The sequence below is a fragment of the Protopterus annectens genome, chromosome 6.part0 (genome assembly GCF_019279795.1).
Source record: "Protopterus annectens isolate FY-2018-M chromosome 6.part0, PAN1.0, whole genome shotgun sequence".
NCBI lineage: Eukaryota > Metazoa > Chordata > Ceratodontiformes > Protopteridae > Protopterus > Protopterus annectens.
In genome coordinates, this window is record NC_056737.1 from 883,962,298 (window position 1) to 883,986,061 (window position 23,764).

At 36.7% G+C, this 23,764-nt stretch overlaps 1 protein-coding gene across 1 annotated transcript in view; it reads right to left on the bottom strand.

Moving 5' to 3' along the window:
* Window positions 1-23,764, bottom strand: part of RHOJ (ras homolog family member J) — a 743,814-nt gene that overhangs the window by 202,044 nt on the left and 518,006 nt on the right. The window contains exon 3 of the mRNA XM_044074555.1: window positions 7,001-7,165. Within this exon, the coding sequence (XP_043930490.1) occupies window positions 7,001-7,165 (165 nt within the window). The remainder of the gene's footprint in view (window positions 1-7,000; window positions 7,166-23,764) is intronic.

Below are 23,764 nucleotides of genomic sequence, written 5' to 3' on the forward strand. Positions count from 1 at the left end.
ATGAACCTTATATATTACTACTCATATCTGGAGTCAACAGCTTCCAGCTTCTGAATTTTTGTATTATCTTTTGTTTAGTCTCTTCTTGGATATTCTTAGCTGCCATAATAGAATCATTTTAATCCAAACAAATAAATACTTTATCCTATCATGTACCCATAAATATGGATATTTTGAACCTATTAACACGTGAGAATACAGTTTATCATTGTAGCTTTTGTTTTATATTCATTTATTTTATATCTTAAAAAAATCTGAAATTGTCTCAAAATGTTCCACATCATTGAAGTTATAATTTTCCTAGATTTATCAAGTAGAAAATATCATCTATGAATATGCTAATTTTGCTCGAGTACCATAACATTTATTTTATTTATTTACTTAACATTTGTTGACCGGGAAAGTCTGACTAGGACAGAGCCCATTTTCAGCAAAGGTCCAGGGAGAAAGGCTCCAGATGCATGCCTTTGGAATGTGGGAGGAAACCGGAGTACCCAATGGAAACTCCCGCGAACACAGGGATGACATGCAGACTCCACACAGAAGCCACCCCAGCTGAGAATCGAACTAGAGAACCTCTTGCTGTGAGGCAACAATGTAAACCTCTGCACTGCTGATCCACCCACCTGAATACACTTCTATACACTTGAATTTATGACTCCCTTGTTTTCTTTGAAATGGCTCTAAGTACAAGGCAAATAACAAAGGGGAAATAGGACACCCTTCCTGAGTTCTCTGTTCAAATACAGCTTATCAAACAAGAACTCTCTCACCTTGATTCTTACCTCTGACCCTTCATAAATCTTACTAATTAACTCCATTATTCTATCAGAAAAAGCAAATGCTGTCATTGCCTTACTCATAAAATCCAAGCGAACTCTAACAAATGCCTTCTGTGCATCAACTCCCATCAACAATTGTGGAGGCTTTGTTATCTATTTTCCCCCGGATTATAATTTTTCAGTTAATGTTGTCAAATGTTTGCCTCATCTCTAAATAACCCCATTTATCTACATCTGTCAGTTTTAGCAACACTTGAGCCACTCTCTATGGCTGTGCAAGATTATGCAAGAATTTATCAGGAATCTACCAGTATTTTCCAGTCCACCTGCTCAGCTCTTGTGATCATGTGCAAAAGAAATGTTCTCCAAACCCATCACAAATAAGGGACAAGGCCTGTTCAATTCATGTGTACTTCAAAAATGGAATAATATACCTCTAAACAGATGAAACTATCCTTCATATTTAGCATAAAATGACACTATGTTTAGTAAAATGTATGTCACCAATTAAATTTTCTGCCAGCAAACCACTATTTACATCATTACTGGTGAGAAACCAGTAACAAATGTGAAGCCACAGGCAACACATTTAAAAATTGTAATTGACACTTTCCACACTTCCAGCTTGTTACCTCCGCATGAATAAAATGCGGGTCTTCTATATCATCTATGTCTCAGGTCAAACCTATATATGCACTCCCCAGCTCTGAGGCATATAGCTAGAAAGCCCTGACTTCAAATCAGAAAGCATGAGAGTTAGAAGGGCTAGGGAGGGGAGGGATGAGAGGGACACTGCTTGCATTGGTGCATTTATCTGTGATGGAGGGAACATTGCATGAGAGTTAGAAGGGCTAGGGAGGGGAGGGATGAGAGGGACACTGCTTGCACTGGTGTATTTATCTGTGATGGAGGGAACATTGCATGAGAGTTTGAAGGGCTAGGGAGGGTTGGGATGAGAGGTACACTGCTTGCATTGGTTCATTTATCTGTGATGGAGGGAACATTGCTGAGAGTTAGAAGGGCTAGGGAGGGGAGGGATGAGAGGTACACTGCTTGCATTGGTGCATTTATCTGTGATGGAGGGAACATTGCATGAGAGTTAGAAGGGCTAGGTAGGGGAGGGATGAGAGGTACACTGCTTGCATTATTGGATTTATCTGTGATGGAGGGAACATTGCATGAGAGTTAGAAAGTCTAGGGAGGGGAGGGATGAGAGGGACACTGCTTGCACTGGTGTATTTATCTGTGATGGAGGGAACATTGCATGAGAGTTAGAAGCGCTAGGGAGGGGAGGGATGAGAGGGACACTGCTTGCATTGGTGCATTTATCTGTGATGGAGGGAACATTGCATGAGAGTTAGAAGGGCTAGGGAGGGGAGGGATGAGAGGTACACTGCTTGCATTGGTGCATTTATCTGTGATGGAGGGAACATTGCATGAGAGTTAGAAGGGCTAGGGAGGGGAGGGATGAGAGGTACACTGCTTGCATTGGTGCATTTATCTGTGATGGAGGGAACATTGCATGAGAGTTAGAAGGGCTAGGGAGGGGAGGGATGAGAGGTACACTGCTTGCATTGGTGCATTTATCTGTGATGGAGGGAACATTGCATGAGAGTTAGAAGGGCTAGGGAGGGGAGGGATGAGAGGTACACTGCTTGTATTGGTGCATTTATCTGTGATGGAGGGAACATTGCTGAGAGTTAGAAGGGCTAGGGAGGGGAGGGATGAGAGGTACACTGCTTGCATTGGTGCATTTATCTGTGATGGAGGGAACATTGCATGAGAGTTAGAAGGGCTACGGAGGGGAGGGATGAGAGGTACACTGCTTGCATTGGTGCATTTATCTGTGATGGAGGGAACATTGCATGAGAGTTAGAAGGGCTAGGGAGGGGAGGGATGAGAGGTACACTTGTTGCATTGGTGCATTTATCTGTGATGGAGGTAACATTGCATGAGAGTTAGAAGGGCTAGGGAGGAGAGGGATGAGAGGTACACTGCTTGTGTTCGTGCATTCATCTGTGATGTAGGGAACATTGCAGTGCTTGTCCCCCCCGTGGTGACCTAGCACTCCAGGGAAGTGGTATAGGTCGCATACTTGGGAATATGTCATGCGTGGGGAGGGGGGCATCCAAATGGTGAAATAGCTCTTGCAGTGACATATCAAACAGCAGGCACTTCTCAGGGCATAGGAAACTTTCCACAGTGAAGCACAACACATGCCATCACTAGGGAAAGGGCCTAGGCAGTATGATGGCTGCCTGAATGATATCTCTGCTTTTGGCTCTCATCTCATGGGGAACGAATGGGTTGGGTATAGCTGTCACCCACTGAGGAGTAAATGCTCCGGTGATGAGTCGGCAGGCAGCACAGCACCAAAAACATATAACAAAAATGTATGAGTATGAATCCAAATAGTATAAATACTATTAAGTACAATATATGTGCACTAAAATTATTTAACATCATATACTCATAGACAAACATAAAGATGGAAGGGTAATGATTAACTGTTTTAGTCAAATCATAACTTGCAGGTTTTGTCCTTGGTCTCCAATGATAAATGACCTTTGGAGAAGCTGAACTGACCTGGTCAGCAGCATTTAATAAATACATTCACATTTTATTTGATAGAAGAAGCTTTCAATTCATAGCTTAAGATTCTGATGACACAATTCAAGCACATTTAAAGGAAACTGATCATTTGACTTTTTACTTGCTTTCTGAATCAGATCCCAACATTTGAGCCTTACTAAATAAGACAGGTATATACAAATCATATAGGTGGAGGATACTATATCTTTTTAAAAAGTTATGTGAAATAGAGTGGCAACATAAAATGGCCACAAAAAGGAAATCCCACTCCATATTAGGATGTCATAAGACATCCGCAGAACACAGTATGCCAAGGAAAGCATTTATCCCAGTAGGAACTGTAATGAGTATACAACTTGCTATACTTTTACAAAATGGACTAGTTTTTCACAAAACTTGTACAAGTAATGGCAACAGTGCTAAGCAGAATGTGGGAAAGCAATTTAACAGCAGTGTATGTGGCATGCTAAGACTCTGAAATAATTCCACCTAACTATTCTATCATTAGAAAAGACAGTTTCTAAACTTCTAAAACAACTCTTACCACATCTCTTAGATAATAACTAAAAAGACAACTTTTCAACCATTATATGTTCAAAAATCTCTTGTCCCACTGGGAATTGTATAACTATCATTAGTAATCTATTGTATGGACTCCATTGAAAACCAACTGCAAATAAAATAAAAAAAATAAATAAATAAAGACAAAATTACAAATTAGTCACTTGAGTTCAGCTATAGCATAATGATACACTATTTTCACTGTGAAAATCTGACCTCAAAATTATTATTATTATTATTTTTTAATATAATCCCCACTACATATGATATTAAGGTAAACAATCAGCTAAATGAAACAGGTGCCTTATACAACAAGCAACATGCAATTTGGTTCATAATACCTCACTGAATAAAATATCTAGACTACAAGAATGTATGGCAGTGTTTTATTTTTAATATGGTCTCCATTACATATGATATTCAGGTAAACAATCAGCTAGATGAAGCAGGTGTCTTATATATCAAGAAACATGCAATTTGACTGATTATACTTCACTGAACAAAGTATCGAAGACTACAAGGATGCATGGGAATACTGGTCTGGGACTGAAAATAATGGTACTACCCACAAGTCAATGCCTTCTCATGACAAAATATTAAAACTACTATTATTTTCTGTATTAAATGAACAGATAAGCAAGTACAATTCATGAAGAGCCATGGTCTATCAAGTTTATCAAAAGTACTGAGCTCAACAGCTATGTACCTGTCTAACCTCTTGCCTTGCTGCAATTTCCTTCCTTTAGCCAAAATACCTCTGAACTCTAGTGACCTGAGCTGTACAACATTGCTAATCAAACATTTCAAGGTCTTTCTTCTCTCTCTCTGTGAAGTAATACTTTCACAGGTTTTCCTTGAACCATTCCCCCTCCAACTATCAGCCCTACTCCGTTTTCCATTGTCTGCCATTCATTTTCAGCACCACCACTGCTACTTGTTTACTAATAATATTGTTTATCTCTTCTAAAGTGTACCTGGTCAGTCATCTACAGTTCTCCCCATACTAAAGATCCTTCATCTGCTCACCATTTTGTTAACTCTGCACTTTTTGTTTTCTGCCATCCTACTGCAAATAGTATTCCAGATGTGACGTTAGCAGTGTTATGGGTATATAATGGAAGGATGTCGTTAACATTTTTTTTCTCTCCTTCTTTCATTCTGTCAGCCATCCCGGTGCCCTGCATCCTTCACTGAGTGGCACTTATTTTAACCCCTGGTCCAATGCCCCAATTTGAACTGGGGCCAGTGAGGAACAAAGGATTCCTGGGGGATTGTTACTGTCTCACTTCAAGCCAGACCCCACCTTTGCATTAGTTGAGCACTTCCAAGTGCAACATTCCAAGCTTCCACCAAGGATCATTGCAGAAGATGCCTCAGAACCACCCTCCACCTCAGGGACAGTAACAGCCATCCCTCCCTGCTGATCTGTCAGTTAACTAAGCTGCAACTCAGTCTCAGTTTAGCGGTGCCATAGTCAGGGCTTTATCCTCTACACCATCAGAGCTGCCCAATGTCTTTAACACCTTTAGATTCCACACTAAATACTGTGGACCCACAACCACATCAACGTTTTCATTGGCATTTTTCTTTATTTATCATTATTTAGTTAAGATCTGTGATTATTAAACTCTACTCTTTTTCCTTCTTTGACTTGCTTATAATTGTTTGTCTTTTTGGCTTTTCCCGGTTAGGGGTCACCAGAGCAGAACTCCAGTCCACTAATGATTGGCAGTAGATTTTTATGGTGCCGAGTTGCCAGTCTGACGCCCAACCTTCAGTGAAGGCACGCCCATTCACACATGTCTTTCGGAGGCCACTCGACCGCGGGGAGGACATGCAGACTCCACACAGAAGGCACTCCAGTTGAGAATCAAACAGGAGAACCTCTTGCTGTGCAGCAACAACACTACCGCTGTACCACCGTGGCTATAAAATAAATACTAAATTCATTATACTTTATATAGTGTATTTCTGCATTAGGTAACATTTCACAGACAGCAAGCCAGTTTTGTTGTAAGCTTTCTGTGCTAGTCATAGGCGAAGTCATGGTAAAAAAGTACCGTTATCATATGTCTTGATAAAGCCTCTTCATTTGTTTAACTTTAGGGTTTCAAGATAGGAATAATGCCTTCCAGGGTGGGTATTACTGGAGAAATAAGTCCACCCAGGGATGCTGTGAAGCCTCATGCTGAATGCTGAGAGCCTCCACACCACTGGAAGAGTGTTATTTCTTCAATAACAACCACCATGGAGGGCATTATTATATATGGATAATGGACTAACTGTTAAATTGTTTCACATTTGCTTTTTTATAGCATGGATGTAATATTTTGGATGCAAAAAGTTTCTCTGCCTAATATTTCAAAATTGCTGCAGCATATGTAATTTTTGTTGGTGGAAGTATTTTCCATCTAAGGCATAAGTTAATGTCAACACACATACATTCAGACAAGGACACACACAGATACATATGCAGAGACAAATGATCCACATTTACGAATAAATATTTGGTGTATACAAAGAAACACACACATACACACACACACACACACACACACACACACACACACACACACACACACACACACACACACACACATGTGCTCTCTCTCTCAGATCTCAAGACTATCACCAACCCCTGTCTTTCCAGCTCTCCTACCTTATCATGTAAATGCAAATAAATCCTATCTATATTTAAAACTGTATACTGCTTTTCAGTGCTCCTTTGTAAATGAAATTTGCATATTGCTGCATATGTAAATGCAACCGTTTATTATTACATAATACTCCTACAGTAATTAAACTGTATTAACCTCTGTCTTGATTGTGTTACCCACTAGATGATACTAAAGCCCCATTTCTACTGTTAAGAAACTGTTTTTTTCTCTGTAAAGTCTTTGTCATTTTTGTAACTCAAATGGATCTTTTCTCCCCGGCTTCCACTGAAAATGGGCCCGAGTGCCCAGTCGGATCATCCCAGTAAACAAAAGGCAATAAATAATGTAAAAAATCAAGGTAAGTGTGAAATAAATGTAATTTAAGCACTACTTTACAAAAAGTACTACCTGTGTTCCTATAAGTATATAAGGCACATCTGGCATGTAGGCTTTGAGTTCAGACACCCATTCTTCCTGGACATTGTGGAAAGAAGCCGGGTTCACCACAGAAAAGCAGATCAAGAATACATCGGTGTTGGCATAAGACAAAGGTCTGAGCTGATTGTAGTCTTCCTATTGCAAAATGAGTCAAGCAAACACTGTCACACTGTGAAAAATAGTAGCCTTTCATGAACAGTCCATCCTGTCATTTTCAGATAAACACATACGAAGCAATTGTGTTCCTATGACAAAACACCCTTGCAAATACAAAAATAGATTTAAAGCTAAAAGCTTTGGTTAATATATGTAAGCCATTTGAATGGTGCAGTTCTGGACATTTAGTAATAAAGAAACATATACCAGTGAGTTCTTAAGATTTTAAGCCATTACTTCTCAACAATTTAAATAAAACATTTTACATTTGCTTAAAAAATAGCTGAAACACATCACATTCACACTATTATGCTATAACATGCAACAGATACTGCTAGTCATTCCCTGAAGTGATATAATTACTGACTTTCAACAGATAACACCATCTGGAGTATTTTACAGTTGGTAATAAAAAACACAAAAACTGTTTTGCAGTGATAAATGAGCTTTTCAAGCAAATAGTTGTGTGAAACACTGTTTTATTCTTCTGTTTTGAGAATACTTCTGTGCCATATAAATTTTACGTATGGTGCAATAACTGTTACTGGATAAATACTACGTATAATGTTATGGAATGCATTTCAAACACATGCTCAGTTACTGTTAAGTTAGAAAATGTATTAAAGCATTTTGGTCATGGAGAAGAACTTTGAACATGAACTACTAACAATGTTAAAAATGCTTTGTAAAATTCTACCTGAGTTGGGAGGCTAGCCTAGATATACAGTACTTAGGATGGTAATATGTTCATTCATTATCAGTTTATTGAAGCACCCCAATTTGCTTATCTTCACTGTAATAAAACTAAAACAAAACCCCCAAAGATTTCTATGCCTTCACATAGACTTAACACACACACACACACACACACACACACACACACACACACACACACACACACACACACACACACACACACACACACACACACACTTTCATATTCAATATTTATGAAGTATAAAAAGTCTATATCAACAGCTAACACAATACAATGATAGCTTAATTAAGAAAACTACTCCACTCTGGTACAATAGTTTGTTTTTAAAAAAGTTTCTTTGACAATTCTGCCTCAAGGAACTGCACTTCAGGGTGTGTCTATAGATATTATAGGTGTGTGGTGAGAGCATAACATATGCCATCCATAGATATTTCTTCAAATTATCAATGCACCATTGAGTGCAGCTAAAGGGTGGTGCTGCATTCTTGAGTGTGCCGTCCTTCAGATGAAACATTAAACTGAGGCACCATCTACTTGAGTTGGTGGTAGAGCAGGTGGATGTAAAAGATCCTGTGGCACTTATTGAAAAGAGTAGGGGTCCTTTATTTACCATAATATGAAGGAGACATTTACATATTCACAAAATATACATATTTGCAGGTACATATATACAATTTTCTATATAACATCTTCATTGTTAATCTTCCATAACTGACCCCACTTCTCCTTCCACGGACATAATCCAATTATTTTCCAATATATCTGCCAAAATCCATTTCCCATTAAACAAATTTTCATTTAGTCATTCATTCCAAATAACCCATATTACATAAAATACATGTTCTACCCTTCTCCCATATTCTTTCTTCTTCTTGTCATAATAAGTATACATAATCATATTCATATATCTATATTTGATGTCATTAATATTCTCAAAACATTTTTCTTCACAGTTTAATCACTCTTTTACATTAAAAAGGATGGAGGAGTAGGCATCTTATTTTAAAATCATCTAATTCTAGACCACTTAGACATACACATTCCTGAACTTGACAACACTGAACTTATTTTTGCCCAATTAAAAATTTATCCCAAAAAACACATTAATATTATTGGTGATTATATCCCACCAGGAAACAATATTCTCACTCTTGAAAACATACTACTATGGGTCTCCAACTCTTTCCCCACATGAAACAATTCTGATGGGAGACATCAATATTGAATGGCTTAACTGCTCTTCAGAAAATCCATCTTCCCATATAAACCGCCATGGGTTTACTCAACTCATCACTTTCCCTACAAGGACTGATAAATCCTCCAAAAGACAGTCAATTCTTGACTGGATTTTGGTTAGCAACTCCTCTTGTGCACCTCAATCAGGTTGTCTGCCAGACAGTCTAAGTGACCATTAGCCAACCTTTCTTCTTAGGAGCCAGACTCAACAAGTCATCCAACCTACCTTCCACTTAATCAGAAACAAAAAAAAAAAAATAAACTTAAATAGCTTCATCACCACTCTTAATAGTTGTAACTGAGAACCTCTCAAACAGTTACCCTTTGAAGACGCAGTTAACTCATTCAGCAACACATTCTTAGACCCATAACCTCCATGCACCCCCTAGAACTATCAGAGTAAAATATAACTATGCACCCTGGCTAAATAAAGAATGCAGATCCCTACTCAAGAGAGACACCGCCTGGCAAATCAACAAAACACAAGCAACTAAGCAAACATATCTAGAACATCAGAATAAAATTAAAAAAAAAACTAATAAAATTAGACAAAATCAACTATTACTAAAACATCCAAAATAAACATTCAAAAAAAACCCCAAAATTCTGGGTAGCAGTTAATAACATACGTCAGCCAGGAAAATCCACCACCCCTGCCCCAACAGCAACCAACAATTCTGATAATATTGCAACCCAATTTAATAAATTCAAACCATCCAATCCCTAGGACACGCTTAATGCTTTGTCAGTAACCCTACCCATCTTGCTCCACAGAAAAGCACTGACTCACAAGACTCCACCTCCAACTTCAATTTACACCCAGTATCTGTTATAACTATAAAAAAATACTTCAAAAACTTAAACCAACAACCCTAGCCACTGACAACCTTCCATCAGAATTTCTGCAAGGTGCATCTGAAGCAATAGCCTACCCAGTAGCCATATTCATAAACCATTCAATATCTGAAAGCCAGGTACCCGTAATATGGAAAATCTCCCACATTCTACCACTTCACAAGGGAGGGAATGTAACTGAACACACTAATTATCACCTAATTGTCATTTTATCTCCCTTATCTTTCTCTCACATAAACTAACAAACACTCAACATGGATTATGTCCCTTTCACAGGACCACCAAGGCACTACTATCCTTTATTAACACAGTTAACCATTGTAGAAACTATGGAGAATTTGTATCAGCCATATTTTTAGACTTATCCAAGGCCTTTGACATGGTAAATCACAATAAACCCATAAATATTCTATCCACACTAAACCTCAGCAATTCCACTATCACATGATTTGAAAGCCACCTAACAGGATAACTGCAAGCCATCCACTGGCAACACCAGCTCTTCTTCCAGTCTCCTTAGGGGTTCCACAAGGCTCAAACCTTGGACCCCTACTATTCTCTCTATTCACTAACCACCTCAGGACCTCAACATCACAAGCCTCTGTAGTATAATACTCTGATGACTCCACCCTAATATGTGCTGCCTTCAACTGGAAGACCTCCACACCAAAACCCAAGATTCATTTCTGTCAGTAGAAACCAAGCTCACTAACACCCAGCTGATTCCACATCCCAACAAAACTAAGCTCCTTCTTTTTAGTCCAACTAAATTCCACTCATCTTCTCAGTCCTTTAATATATTTTCTAGGAATAATACTATGATCATCCAAGCACTCACACTAAACTGCTTGGGGTCGAAATTGACAACAACTTGAAATTCGATATTTACATAGCCCAAACCATCAAAAAGGTTCACCAGAAAATTTAGAAATAAACAATTTTTTTACAAACAACACAAAAGCTACCATAGCCCGCACACACCTCCTATCAAACCTCCTCTGTGCCTCCCCAGTGTTAACCAATCTCTACAAAATGGGCCTAAAGCAACTGGAATTTTGCTATAATAAAATAGCAAGATTTGCCAATAGAGCTTTACATAGATCACATCATTGTACATCACTAAAAAAACTTAGCTGCCTTGAATTCACTAGTTTCTACACTTTAATCAACTAACCTTTGCCCACAAAATTCTCCAGCAACCCGATAAAACCCCTTCTCTCCAAAACTCATTAAACCATACACACAGCTAGATTTCTTCACTCCAGTAACCAATGCCTTCTAGATACCATGAAAGCCAAGAACACAGCTGGGAAATCTCTCTTCTCTAACTATATTCCTACAATTTGGAATAAACTGCCAACCTCAATAACTTCTAACAGCTCTATCTCACATTTCAAAAAGCTCCTCAAAGCACACCAAGTGGACACCTGGCTTTGTTCTTATTACTCCCCTGGTTAAGTCCTCCTGATTTTCCAAACAATCTACTACCCTTTTTATTTTATATAACAGCAAGTAGTAACCTCATCTGTTAAGATTATAACTCTCATCATTTCAGTCACATTAAGTATAACCCTCTCAATAATTTCAAATGCAGCTGTAGTATTATGACCTATAATGGGACTTTTTTCCATGAAATGAAATGTATGTCTTCAACTTTTTGTATTATTTTTCCATCAAAATGGTACCCTGTATGTTTGTTAAACTACTGAAATGTCTGTAACTTGTACTCTATGTATACTAGTATATGTTAACAATATCCTCGTAACTGGAGCTTTTCTCCCCAGGCCTCTGTTGAAAAAGGACCTGTGTCCAGTCAGACTTTCCTGGTAAACAAATGTAAAATAAAATAAATACATAATAATAATAAGAAGAAGAAAAAAACATGCTCTGTTTCCTCATCCTCCTCACAAAATAAATACACTTTTTTAGCTTTCTTTTTATATGGCATGTTCCTATTCTTTACTTGTAATTTATTTATTACCAGTCTCCTTAGGGTATCCTGACACTCTACAATCTTATTGCACCACTTTTTCCTTTCTTGAATGGCTTTAACACTTCTTCTGGTAAATATTTCCATGGATTTACATAATACTATTGCTTCATCACATTATTATACCACATCCTTCCATCTTTATCTATATCATCAATATTTATTTTCCATATTAGTAATTTTTCTTGATTTTTTTTAAATTTAATTTATATTCTTTTTCTCTTTTCCTTATTCTCATCTCCCAAAACTTTTTAAACTTAAACATTCTCACTATTCATTTCTTATTCTCTTCCTTTACCCACTTTAATACTCTATACAGAAGCAGAACAAATGGATTTAGTAACCCCAATCCCCCTTCATCTTCACATGTATACAAAACACCTCTTTTCACTGTTTTTTTTCTTGAACCCCATATGAAAGAATACGCCATTTAAATAATTGCATTTTCATACTTTCCTGGGATCATATAAATATTTGACATACATATATTTGACATACATAATGAATTTCCTGTTAATACAGAATTCACTAGATAAACCCTTCTCTTTCATTTCTTTTATCAAACCCTCCCATTAGCTCATAACTACATTTTCCCCAAATTTTATCCCTAGTAAAGAGACTTCACTCACTGAAAAAATACATCGCAGCTCTCCTACATTTTTACCACATACCCATACCCTTACTTTTATTTTTATTCAAGGTCATTCTTATTTCCTTTAGACATTCATTCAAACCAGCACTTATTCTCATCTATATTTTGTTCTTAGCAACTATAACTATATCATCTGCAGATGTCAAAACTACTTGAATCACCACCTTTTGCATCACATATCTAATATCTTTCATTTTATGAACTACTTTGCTTACTATCACATTCATTACCAATGCAAATATTCCACTCATGGGACATCCTTCTCTTGTACCACACTTCATGCATATTTCTTTACTCAGCCACCCATTCATTAAAACTATCATGCTGTTATTTTGATATGCTTACTTATATACTCTCCTAATTCTATTAACTTTTCCATACTTTCCATAACATCCCACAAAGCATCATGTCCTACTGTATCAAATGCCTTTCCAATATAATCTAACATAAGTTTCACATCCTCCCTTTTACTTATAATAGCATCCACAATTTCTTGCACAGCTAATAACAATTCTTGACATCCCTTCCCTGTTTATACCATAGATACTTTTCTCCATAATATCCCTCACCCTTCATCACATTCTCCTCTGTATTATTCTCATAAAAATATAACCTGTGCTATTTAGTGTGATGTGCTTCCAGTTTTTTATTTCATTCTTCTCCTCTTTCTTCCATATACTCCTTTCTAAATTCAGTCCACCATTCAGACTAATTTTTAAAGAAGTCCTTCATGGTTATAATGATCCTTCCATAACTTCAATACTTATCACTCTCAAATTTCATCCCATAATTTTTAATTTATTCTTTTAATTTCTGTTCTTCCTTTAACATACTCTCTTTCTTCCATCACCTCTATCCATATTGCTAAATGGTCTGAAAAGCCAATCGCTACTGAATCCTCATCTACTATACCAAAACTTTCTGATAATAGAAAATAATCAGTTTCAGATCCAAGTGCCCCTATTCTTTAAGTCCATGACTTTTATTCCACACAGTTAATTTATCACATTTTATCACTTCTGTATATTTTAACACCACATACTCTAATATTTCATGAAAACAGATTCTCTCTTTACTTGCTATTTATACATGCATATAATGGCATAATTCTATAAACATGTTCTTTCCATCTGCAACAGTTAACCTTGCCATCCTTACCAATGTTATATCTAGTATTTTCATGTTTTTTACACAACTCAACCACTCCAGAACATTCATTTCCTAAATTCCACATTATATTTCCACCCCACAATTTGTTCTCTTTGCAGTCTTTTGTCACTTGTCAGGAATCTTACACCCTCTAAAAGAGTAACATCCACATCACATTCAATATACCATTCTTGTATCCCTATCCTTCTGACAATATTAACAATACTATTCACATTTACTAAAAGTACTCTAAAATTGTTGATTTTGTTTCTATTTTAGAGAAGTAGTTTTAAGTTTTCATTTTCTGATTTTTAGTCTTTCTACTGAATATTTTTCTAGGTTTATGTACAAATAGCCATCGATCCTCAGAATCAGATTTTTCACTATTTACATTAACTGAAACACATCTAAAACTACTCCTTACCTTTCTTTTTAATCTTTGTAGAAATATTTTTAATTCTTCTTTTCCCCACCCTTATCCTCGTACCTATTAAACTTATTTTGCTAACATCCTTTACACTCCCTTTATAAACACCTGATTTATCACTTTCAGTTTCATTTTCAACACTCTCAGTACATTTCCTTCATCCTCCTGAAATATAACATTTTATTTACATCATATTTTATTTCTTTTTCTTTTTTGTTAATACCACCGCCTTTTCTCCTACTTCCTCATTACTTTCAGACATTGCAATACTTCCTGTATCATCCTGCTCAACATTATTTTCCTTATTCTTTTTACAATCAAACCAGAAATGCTATTCACTTTTACATATTGCATCTTCCTTTTTACACTTATTCATATGACATTTTTCCTCACATTTACTACATGTTATTTTTTTAACAATCACTTATCAGATGAGTGAAATCCATATGTAGAAATAGAAACACACACACACACACACACACACACACACACACACACACACACACACACACACACACACACACACACACGTTTTTGGATGTCCCGTGTACCTAACTGTTCCTGTATTACCATCCACATATACAACACACTTGGTAAATGCTTTATCAAATCTTTTTCATAGGTTCTGATGATATCCACTTTCTTCCACCCATTCCAAATACCCTTTTATTAATTTCAATGTCAGAAACTGAACAACATATTAATGAAAAATAATTATTAACATCTTTTAACTTAATTTCATCAGTGAGGAACTGAACACACACTTTTTTACGGAGTCCCTTGTTCAGAAAGTACAAATTAATTTCATGGGTAAGAGTCCTTCTTTTTTTCATAATTAAACAAAAATGTGTCCATCAAGTCTTCACTCTTGAATGTGTTAAGTCACAAAATGCTTCTTTACCAAAATGAATTATGGAGCTAATGTATTTCACTTCAAAACTAATAAGGTAACACTAAATTATCTCACACAAAATATCTGTCTATTATTTATTTTTTCTTATCCAAACAACAAACATTTTTTCCTTTTTAAGTTTACAGTACCATTTTTTCTTTCAATTGGATCAGCATATGATTTTCCAGATTGCATCTCACCTGTATACTTATGCCCAGCCAACTCATGACTCATTTCCTTTCTACCCAGCTCACTGACCATTCTGAAAACCTTTTCCATCATATCCAACTGCAATATCTCAGGGTCTTCTTTGGGATCACCTTTCATCAGTAAACCAATCAGCTTTCCATCAGGAAAACCTCTAGATGTGATTTCAGTGAAAACAACCTCTTCAAACGTCCGAAGTTTAAAGTCAGCTAGACACTGCCTATTAGTACTATCCATTTGCTTCTCAACAGTTGTCTGTCTATCTGCCAAAACCACACTTCTATCATCAAAAGAAAATCTCTCTTCTCCCTCCATTACGTGCGTACCTTGTCCTAGCCACCTTCTTGCCAGGAAAGGAAAATAGGTGTGCAAACATAAAAACATTCTTCTTCATAATGAAACAGGTAGAAGTCATTTATTTATATATAAAAATAACTCTTATTTTCAAAATATTTACATATTTACAAGTGTACAAAGATATATATATATATATATATATATATATATATATATATATATATATATATATATAAAATCCATTTGCAATTAAACATAATTGTATTTATTCTTTCATTCCATATAACCCAAATAATGTAACTTATCTATTATTTTAACATATGCTTTACTTCTGTTCTTATATTAGCCATATTTAATAGTATCCATGTTTATTTATTCCACTTCTTTTATATCTTCAAAAAATCTTCTTTACATAGTTTGCCATTTTTTACTATTTAATATTTCAAAAACACATGTTCATAGTTTCTTCTTCTTGACACTATAAACATATTCCATCACTTTTCATCTTACATGCCATATTTCTTTACACTAATTTATCTATTACCACTCTCTACAAAAATACTGACATTCTACTTTCTGATTACACCATTCGCTTATTTTTATAGCCTTAATTTTTTCATCTGTTAGATTTCCCATGGTTTTACATAGTAATGTTTTATCATTACATTCTTATACCATACTTTTCTACCTTTTTCGATGTCATCAATTTTTATTTTCCACAAAAATATTTTTTCTTGGCAACATTTTGTTTCCTTATTTATACACTTTTTTCTTCTTATTCTTTCTTAACATACCCCAGAATTTATCATACTTACATTTATACAATTTTACTACTAATCTCTCATCTTTTGCATTGATCCACTTTAACACTTTGTATACCACTGGGTTAATTAACCCTAAACCTCCTACTTCTTTATTTATATACAAAACTCCTCCTTTTACTGGTTTAATCTAAAACCCCATATAAATGAAAACATTATCTGCAATAATTCTTTTTCAAATACTGTTGACAACATAAATACACTTGCTAAGTATGATATTTTCCCACCAATACTGAAATTATCAAACAAGCCTTTTTATGAATGATAATTTATATGTTTTCCAGAAAAAAGAGGTTTATTTTTCTTCTTATATTGTTTTCCCCATTGAATTCTACTTGTATCTTTATTCCCAAAGTTCATACCTAATATAGAAATTTCATTAATTATAAAATATATATCCCCAATCTTTACATCACCTAAACATTTACTTTTTTCATTATTTAAAGCCATCCCCATCATCTCTAGACACTCATTTATGCAAATTATTACTTCTTTTATTCAAATTTTATTTGCAATTATTATAATGTCATCTGTATATGTTAACAGAAATGGAATTCTTAATCCTTTAGGTGTTGTGTACCCCACTTTCTAGTAGCTTATTTCACATACTATCACATTCATAACTAATCAAAGAGTATACAACTCATTGGACATCCAGATCCTACACCATTCTTCATATGTACCTCTTGGCTTAACCAGCTATTTACAAGCATTTTATTATTATTATTATTATTATTATTATTATTATTATTATTATTATTAATAAACTCTAACATACATACTTTCCTAACTTTCTCATTTATATTACATTCTTTCACTATTATCCATAGGATTTCATGTCCAATTGTGTCAAGTGCATTATTAAGGGCTTCTATAATAATTTTTGCTTATTTTCTGTTCATAATATCATCCACAATTTCTCTATCATTAATAATTCTTGAGAACCCTTCCCCTTTATACTATATATGCTTTCTTCCATAATAATTTCCATTTTAGTTTCACATCTCTTTTGTATTATTTTCATAAAGATCTTATAATTATTATTATTCAATACTACTGTTCTCCAGTTTTTATTGTCTTTTATCTTCCTCCTTCTATATTTATTTATTTATTTTACATTTGTTAACCGGGATAGTCCAGCTGGATACATGTCCATTTTCAGTGGAGGCCCGGGGAGAAAAGCTCCAAAGAGACAATTTTTACAGTACATAAGGACACCAAGCAAAGCTCCAAAGAGACAATTTTTACAGTACATAAAGACACACTTGGGTACATATCTCATCTAGATCCATAAGGGTATCTAGTTATTGACACTTATAGGTATAAGCAACAGATACTAATAGGTATAGTCTACAGACAGATACATTTAACAATAGTCATTAAACAGTTTTATGTTTTTCAGACAAACACTGTTATGTGTATGTTATCAAACCTTTGATGTGGTGTACATTTATATGCAAGTAACAGATAGGACTCTAGTTTAGGACAATGGTTACGATAGTAATTGTGTGGATCTGGCATTAGTCTGGAATTGAACAGGGACATAACCATTTGTTGTTGAGGTAGTTGTAGATAGCTTTTTTAAATGTAGGTAGTGAGATAATCAGGAATAAGGATGTAGGTAGGGAGTTCCAGATTTTGGCCACATAAGAAGAGTAAAGGGAGTCTCCAGCAAGGTTGTTGGATCTAGTAACAGTTAACAGTAATTTGTCAGTTGAGCGGAGTTGCCTAGGACAAGAGTATTGTTGGACAATGTTAGTTAGTGAGGGTGATATATTTTGTTGATGGAGTATCTTGTGAGCAGTAACCAGCTGATTATAAATAAGTAAGTTAGGTAGTTCCATCCAGCCCAATTGCTTTAGGTTTAGGCAGTGATGTGTTCTGTAGGAGCTGTTGTTAGCAAATTTGGCTATCTGATTGTAGCAGGTTGTCATTTTGTTGATTTCTGTTTTGGATAAGTTAATCAGGATGGGTGAGGCGTACAGTAGTGTTGTGAGAAGGTGTGTGCATGCTATAGTAGTTCTAGCATTAAGGGTCAGGAATGCTTTATGTTTGTAGAGGCTACCTAGCTTTTTGTTAGTATTTTTAATGGCCAGATTGATGTGTGCATCAAATTTGAGCTTGTTGTCAATAGTAATACCTAGCAGTTTTGTTTGGATTTCAGGTGATATGGGGGTACCATTATTAGAGTGGATAGTAAAGGTGCAGGTGGGGGCAGTAGTGGTTGAGGGATGAAATAATAGTAGCTTGTTTTTTTGGGGGTTGAGTATCAGGCCATTATCAGTGAGCCATGTTTCCATTGAGTGAAAGTTATCCTGTGTCTTTTTGTGGAGGTCTTGTAAAGTGGCATATTATAGTTGAATCATCTGCATATTGAATAAGGCTTGAACCTTTTGCGACTGAGTGAAGATTATTTGTAAAGATTGAGAACAGCTAGGGGCCTAGTATAGATCCTTGAGGTACTCCGAGTGTTACCGGTAGGAGTGGAGACAAGTTATTATTCCATAGTACTGCCTGTTGTCTATTATAGAGGTAGTTTTTAAACCAGGAGACTGATAAGTTATCTAATCCTAGGTTTATTAGATGGGAGATTAGTTTTTCATGGTTAACCATATCAAATGCCTTTGATAGGTCTAGGAAGAGGGCTGAAGAAAGCTTACCATTATTCCTGTTGTGGTTAATGGTATCTATGAATGCTAGCAGGGCTGTGGTTGTACTATGTCCTGGCCGAAAACCATGCTGTGTATGAGATATGAGCTCTTGATCAATAAGATGTGTCATTAATTGATGGTGAATACATTTTTTTAGTATTTTAGCAAGTGGGAATAATATTGCTATTGGTCTGTAGTTTGATATGTCATAAGAATTACCTCCTTTGTGTAGGGGTATGATATAGGCAGTTTTCCAGATCAATGGTACTGAACCTTCTGAGATGGAAGTGTTTATTAGGATTGAGACTGGTTTTGCTATTTCGTTAGCTGCTAGTTTTAGGAATTCATTGGGGAGGGAATCAGCTCCTAGTGTAGTTGGTTTTAGTTGGGATAGTAGTTTTCTTATATAAGAGGTTGAAGTGGGTTGTAGCTTAAATGTGGGGCAGTTGTTAGGTTTGGGAGGGGCACTTGTAGTATTTGAATAGGTTTGGTTTTGGGTAAGGGCAAGTACAGTCTCAGTAAGGAATGAGTTAAATGATTCAGCTATATTTTCTTTTGTTAGGCCTGTTGTTGGAGGTGGAGTAGTGGCTTTTCCAGGGTGAAGTAACCTATTTAAGCCTGCCCAGAATTTTTTTGGATTGTTTGAGTGTTGGGTTTGATGGGTGATAAAGTAATTTATTTTATCTTGCATAACTAGTTTCTTAGTAAGATTTCTTATCTGTTGATATGCTTGCTGTGTTGCTGGGTTTTTGTTGGACCTCCAGGCTGTCCAGGCACTATTCCTTTCTTTTATTTTTTGCCTTGTTTCCCTTGATAGCCATGACACTGTTTTAGATCTAATTCTGGTAGTTCTTGCAGGGGCATGCCTGTTTAGTATCTCTAGGAAGGTAGAGTTGAAGTGTTTGATAGCTTTGTCTAGGGGTAGATAATACAGTTGTGACCAGTTGTAGAGCTGTAAGTCTTGTAAGAGGTTTGGTAAGTTAAAGTGTTTTTTGTTTCTTATTGTTTGAAGTATAGGGGTTTGGGGGTGGTGGGAGTTATATTTGAGTAGAAAGGTAGTTTGATGATCACTTAGTGAGTCAGGAAGGGTACCTGCTAAATATGAGCAAGGTATTTTGTTTAGTAGAATCCAATCTAAAAGGGATTCTCTCTTACTGTTTCTGTCGATTCTAGTGGGTTCTTTGATTAGTTGAGAGAAGTTAAGTAAATTGATATGATTAGTGGGAGTCTGGGAAGAGCATGTTAGCCAGTCAATATTAAAGTCCCCTAACAGAAAAGTTTCTTGTGGCATGGTTTGTGATAGCCATTGGAGTAGATTTTCCATGATGGGGATATTATTGCCTGGGGGGATATAGCCTGTAACTAAGTTGATAGTTTTGTTGTTACCTATTTTGAGCTTAGTTAGTAGTATTTCTGCCTTGTCCAGAGGGGGTAAAGTCAACTCAGTTTTAGCTATGGATAATGTGTTTTTATAAAGTAGAGCAATGCCTCCACCTTTCTTCTTTGGTCTATCTTGACGAAGGATACTGTATCCAGGTGGTAGTAACTCTGTATCCTTGGTGATTGGTTTTAGCCATGTTTCTGTTAAACTGATTATATCTGGGAGATATTGTGAGATTAGAGCATGAAGCTCGTGTATCTTTTTGTTGATGCTCCTGATGTTTAGATTTAGAATGAGTAGATTATTTGTTGGTTTGGTATTGATTTGGGTTAGTTTGGTAGGTTTAGTATTAGTAGTAAGATTGGTATCATAAGGGCCTGGGTTAGGGTGGATATCGCCATCATTTAATAGTTCACGTTTTTGTTTTTGTAGAGTTTTTACTATCTTTTGGAATATTATTATGTGTTTGTGTGTAATATTAGATTTGGGGTTGGTATTGATTGTTTTAAGAAGGGTATAAGTAGTGGCAGTGGTGTTGAATAGGGAGGGGCTTATTGTGAGGGAATATGCAGAAGGAATGGGAGAGATAATGGATGTGGATTTATGGGTGAAGGAAGAGCTATTTTGTAATGGGTAGTTGTAACAAGTAATATGGTAGATAAATGCTAGGAGGAGTAGTAGGGTTGTTTGTTGGAGGCAGATCTTCATTTTGATTGAAATTGGTTGATTGACAGGAATGAATTAGAGTGATATAATTAAGTGTATGAGGGTAGTAAGGGTATGATAGGTTACAGGAAATGTATACGGTGGGAAGGATGTTCAGTGGTTGTAAGTTAATTGTGGGAGGGACAGGCCAGGTATAAGTGTAAGTGATGTGGGGGTGGGTAGGATTTGGGGTAGGGTAGGGGAGCAGAGTGAGCCTGCAGGGCGAATGGAGCGGGTAGAGCCAAGTAGTGAATATATGAATTTAAGTATTCTACTACATAATTCTTTATACATAAAACCCTCATATAACCATTTATTCAAAATCTTTAAAATATATTTTTCCCAATCCCTTGCATTTTTAGACATTTCATACTCTATTCCATCTGGGACTGCAGCCAAATTTATATTTACTTATCCTAATACTTTATCTAGCTCATTTAATGAAATCTCCTTTTCCAACTCTTTATTCTCTTTTTCTGTTAACTTTTTTACTTTCCATGTTTTGCTTCACAACTTTCTAAATATTTATTGTACACATTATCCGGATTTCAGACTTGATGATCTCAGGACTGTATTGAGGTTTCTGTGTTGCCCAGACCTCAATGAGATCAAGGGAAGCATCTCTGCTTATCAATGAGAGTGGTAAGCTCTGAGCAGCCTATCTGTCACTAGAGGAGTGGTTTTGTATTTCTACTGGCCATTTTTGGCTATTTCTATCCCTTTCATCTTTCTGTTTAAAAAAAGTGTTTGCACAGCTTTGTGTAATGTACAGCGCCGGTTAGCTAAGATAAAACCATTACCAGTGCTTTAAAGTCTGCCCTTCAAATTTTCCCTTAGACCTTGTAAACCTTTACCTCTGAGGACTCAAATTAGACCTTACATCCAGCACTTGCTCAAAATGTCTTGTAACATTTATTGCAAGTTCACTCACTGCTACTAGCAGTAACTTTCCATAAAACAAACAAAAAAGCTTCAGTACTTAATCTGAGCATAAATAACTCAGTACTTAAAAAGTTGATCACTTTTCCAGGCATGTCCAAAGGTCAGTTTCTGATGCTTTCTCCCATTAACCTGGTGAACCTGGGCATCATGAGGCAATAAGCAATTGCCTCATGTACACAGACAACCCTCTCCTCCTACCTCCAAACACATCCACTTGTGAGAGATGCAAGTACATAGCCAAACTTGAGGCTTCGCTCTCTCAATCAAAAACTGGGTCAGCCAGTCAGGAGGAGGTCAACACACACATCACATCACAGACAACACATAGGCCCCCTGTTAGCACAGCACAGCTATCACATAGTAGCACAAAACACACAACCACTTTCATAGAAGCTCTCATCTGCCCAAACAACAGAGACCTCTGAGAGACAAACACAAGCAACCATCCCATCCAAGAATAACCCACAAGACACACAGCCCTCACAACCAGTTTGCTACTCAATCTAAGCCCATAAGGCAGAACAATGTACATTAGTCATAGGTGGCTCAATTGTAAGGCACACTGACATCCTACTCACTAGGCTGAATAAGGAGAAAGTCAAGGTCAGCTGCCTGTCGGGTGCCAGGATTCACCACATAATGCATGCACTTGGGTCTCTCCACAGCAAGTACAAATATGACTCTGTCATTGTACATGTTGGTGTGAATGACCTAAGATGTACCTCCCTGGACTAAATGAAAAGAGACATGGAGGAGCTCTCTGATCTTGTAGCCCAGGCAGATATGACCCCAGCCTTCAGTAGCATCCTACCGTCAAAAAGAATGATACCACAGTACAGGCAGAAAATGATTGACTTCAACAACTGGCTAGGTTTCTGGTGTCACTCAAAGGAGATCCAGTATCTGTCTGCTTGGGATGACATGATAAGACAGGCCTCAATGCTTTGCCAGAGACAGCCTGCATCTGTCACCCCTGGGATTCTGGATACTGGCTAAGGCCCTTGCCAGCCCTATAGTGCCTTTTTTAGACAATGCTCTGAAGACAAATTTGCCACCATAACATCTGCTAGTAAATGCATCCAAAGGGTTATGCTACTCAATGCTAGAAGTCTAAACCTCAAAATGCATTTGCTCGAGTCATTCGTCAAACTGGAGAACATTGACATCTGTGCAGTAACAGAGACCTGGTTCAAGGCTCCTGAGAGCACCCCTGTGCTACCAGGTTACAATGCATATCACACCTTTCGGCCCCCAAATCTGAGCCACAGCCTTAAGGGATGTGATGACTGAACCCCCAAAGGCGGAGGTGTATCCATCTTCATAAAAGATACACACACCTCCAGACTTCTTACCCAACATAGCACATCAGAAATACTTCAGGTACAGTTATTACTGGACAAAACTGCAGTCCATGTTGTAGCCTGCTACTGATCCCCCACAATGTCCCAGGACTCCCACTATGCATTCCTTGACACTCTGGAAAACATCAAGGTCCAGCTTAATACCCTTATTCTGGGAGACTCTAAATACTCCTCCATTAGTTGGAACAACTACTCCTGCTCCAACTCTTTTGCCCAACGTTACCAGGAATTCATCATCTCCAATGCCTTGGACCAACTCATCCTCACCCCCACTAGGGTAAACAACATTCTTGA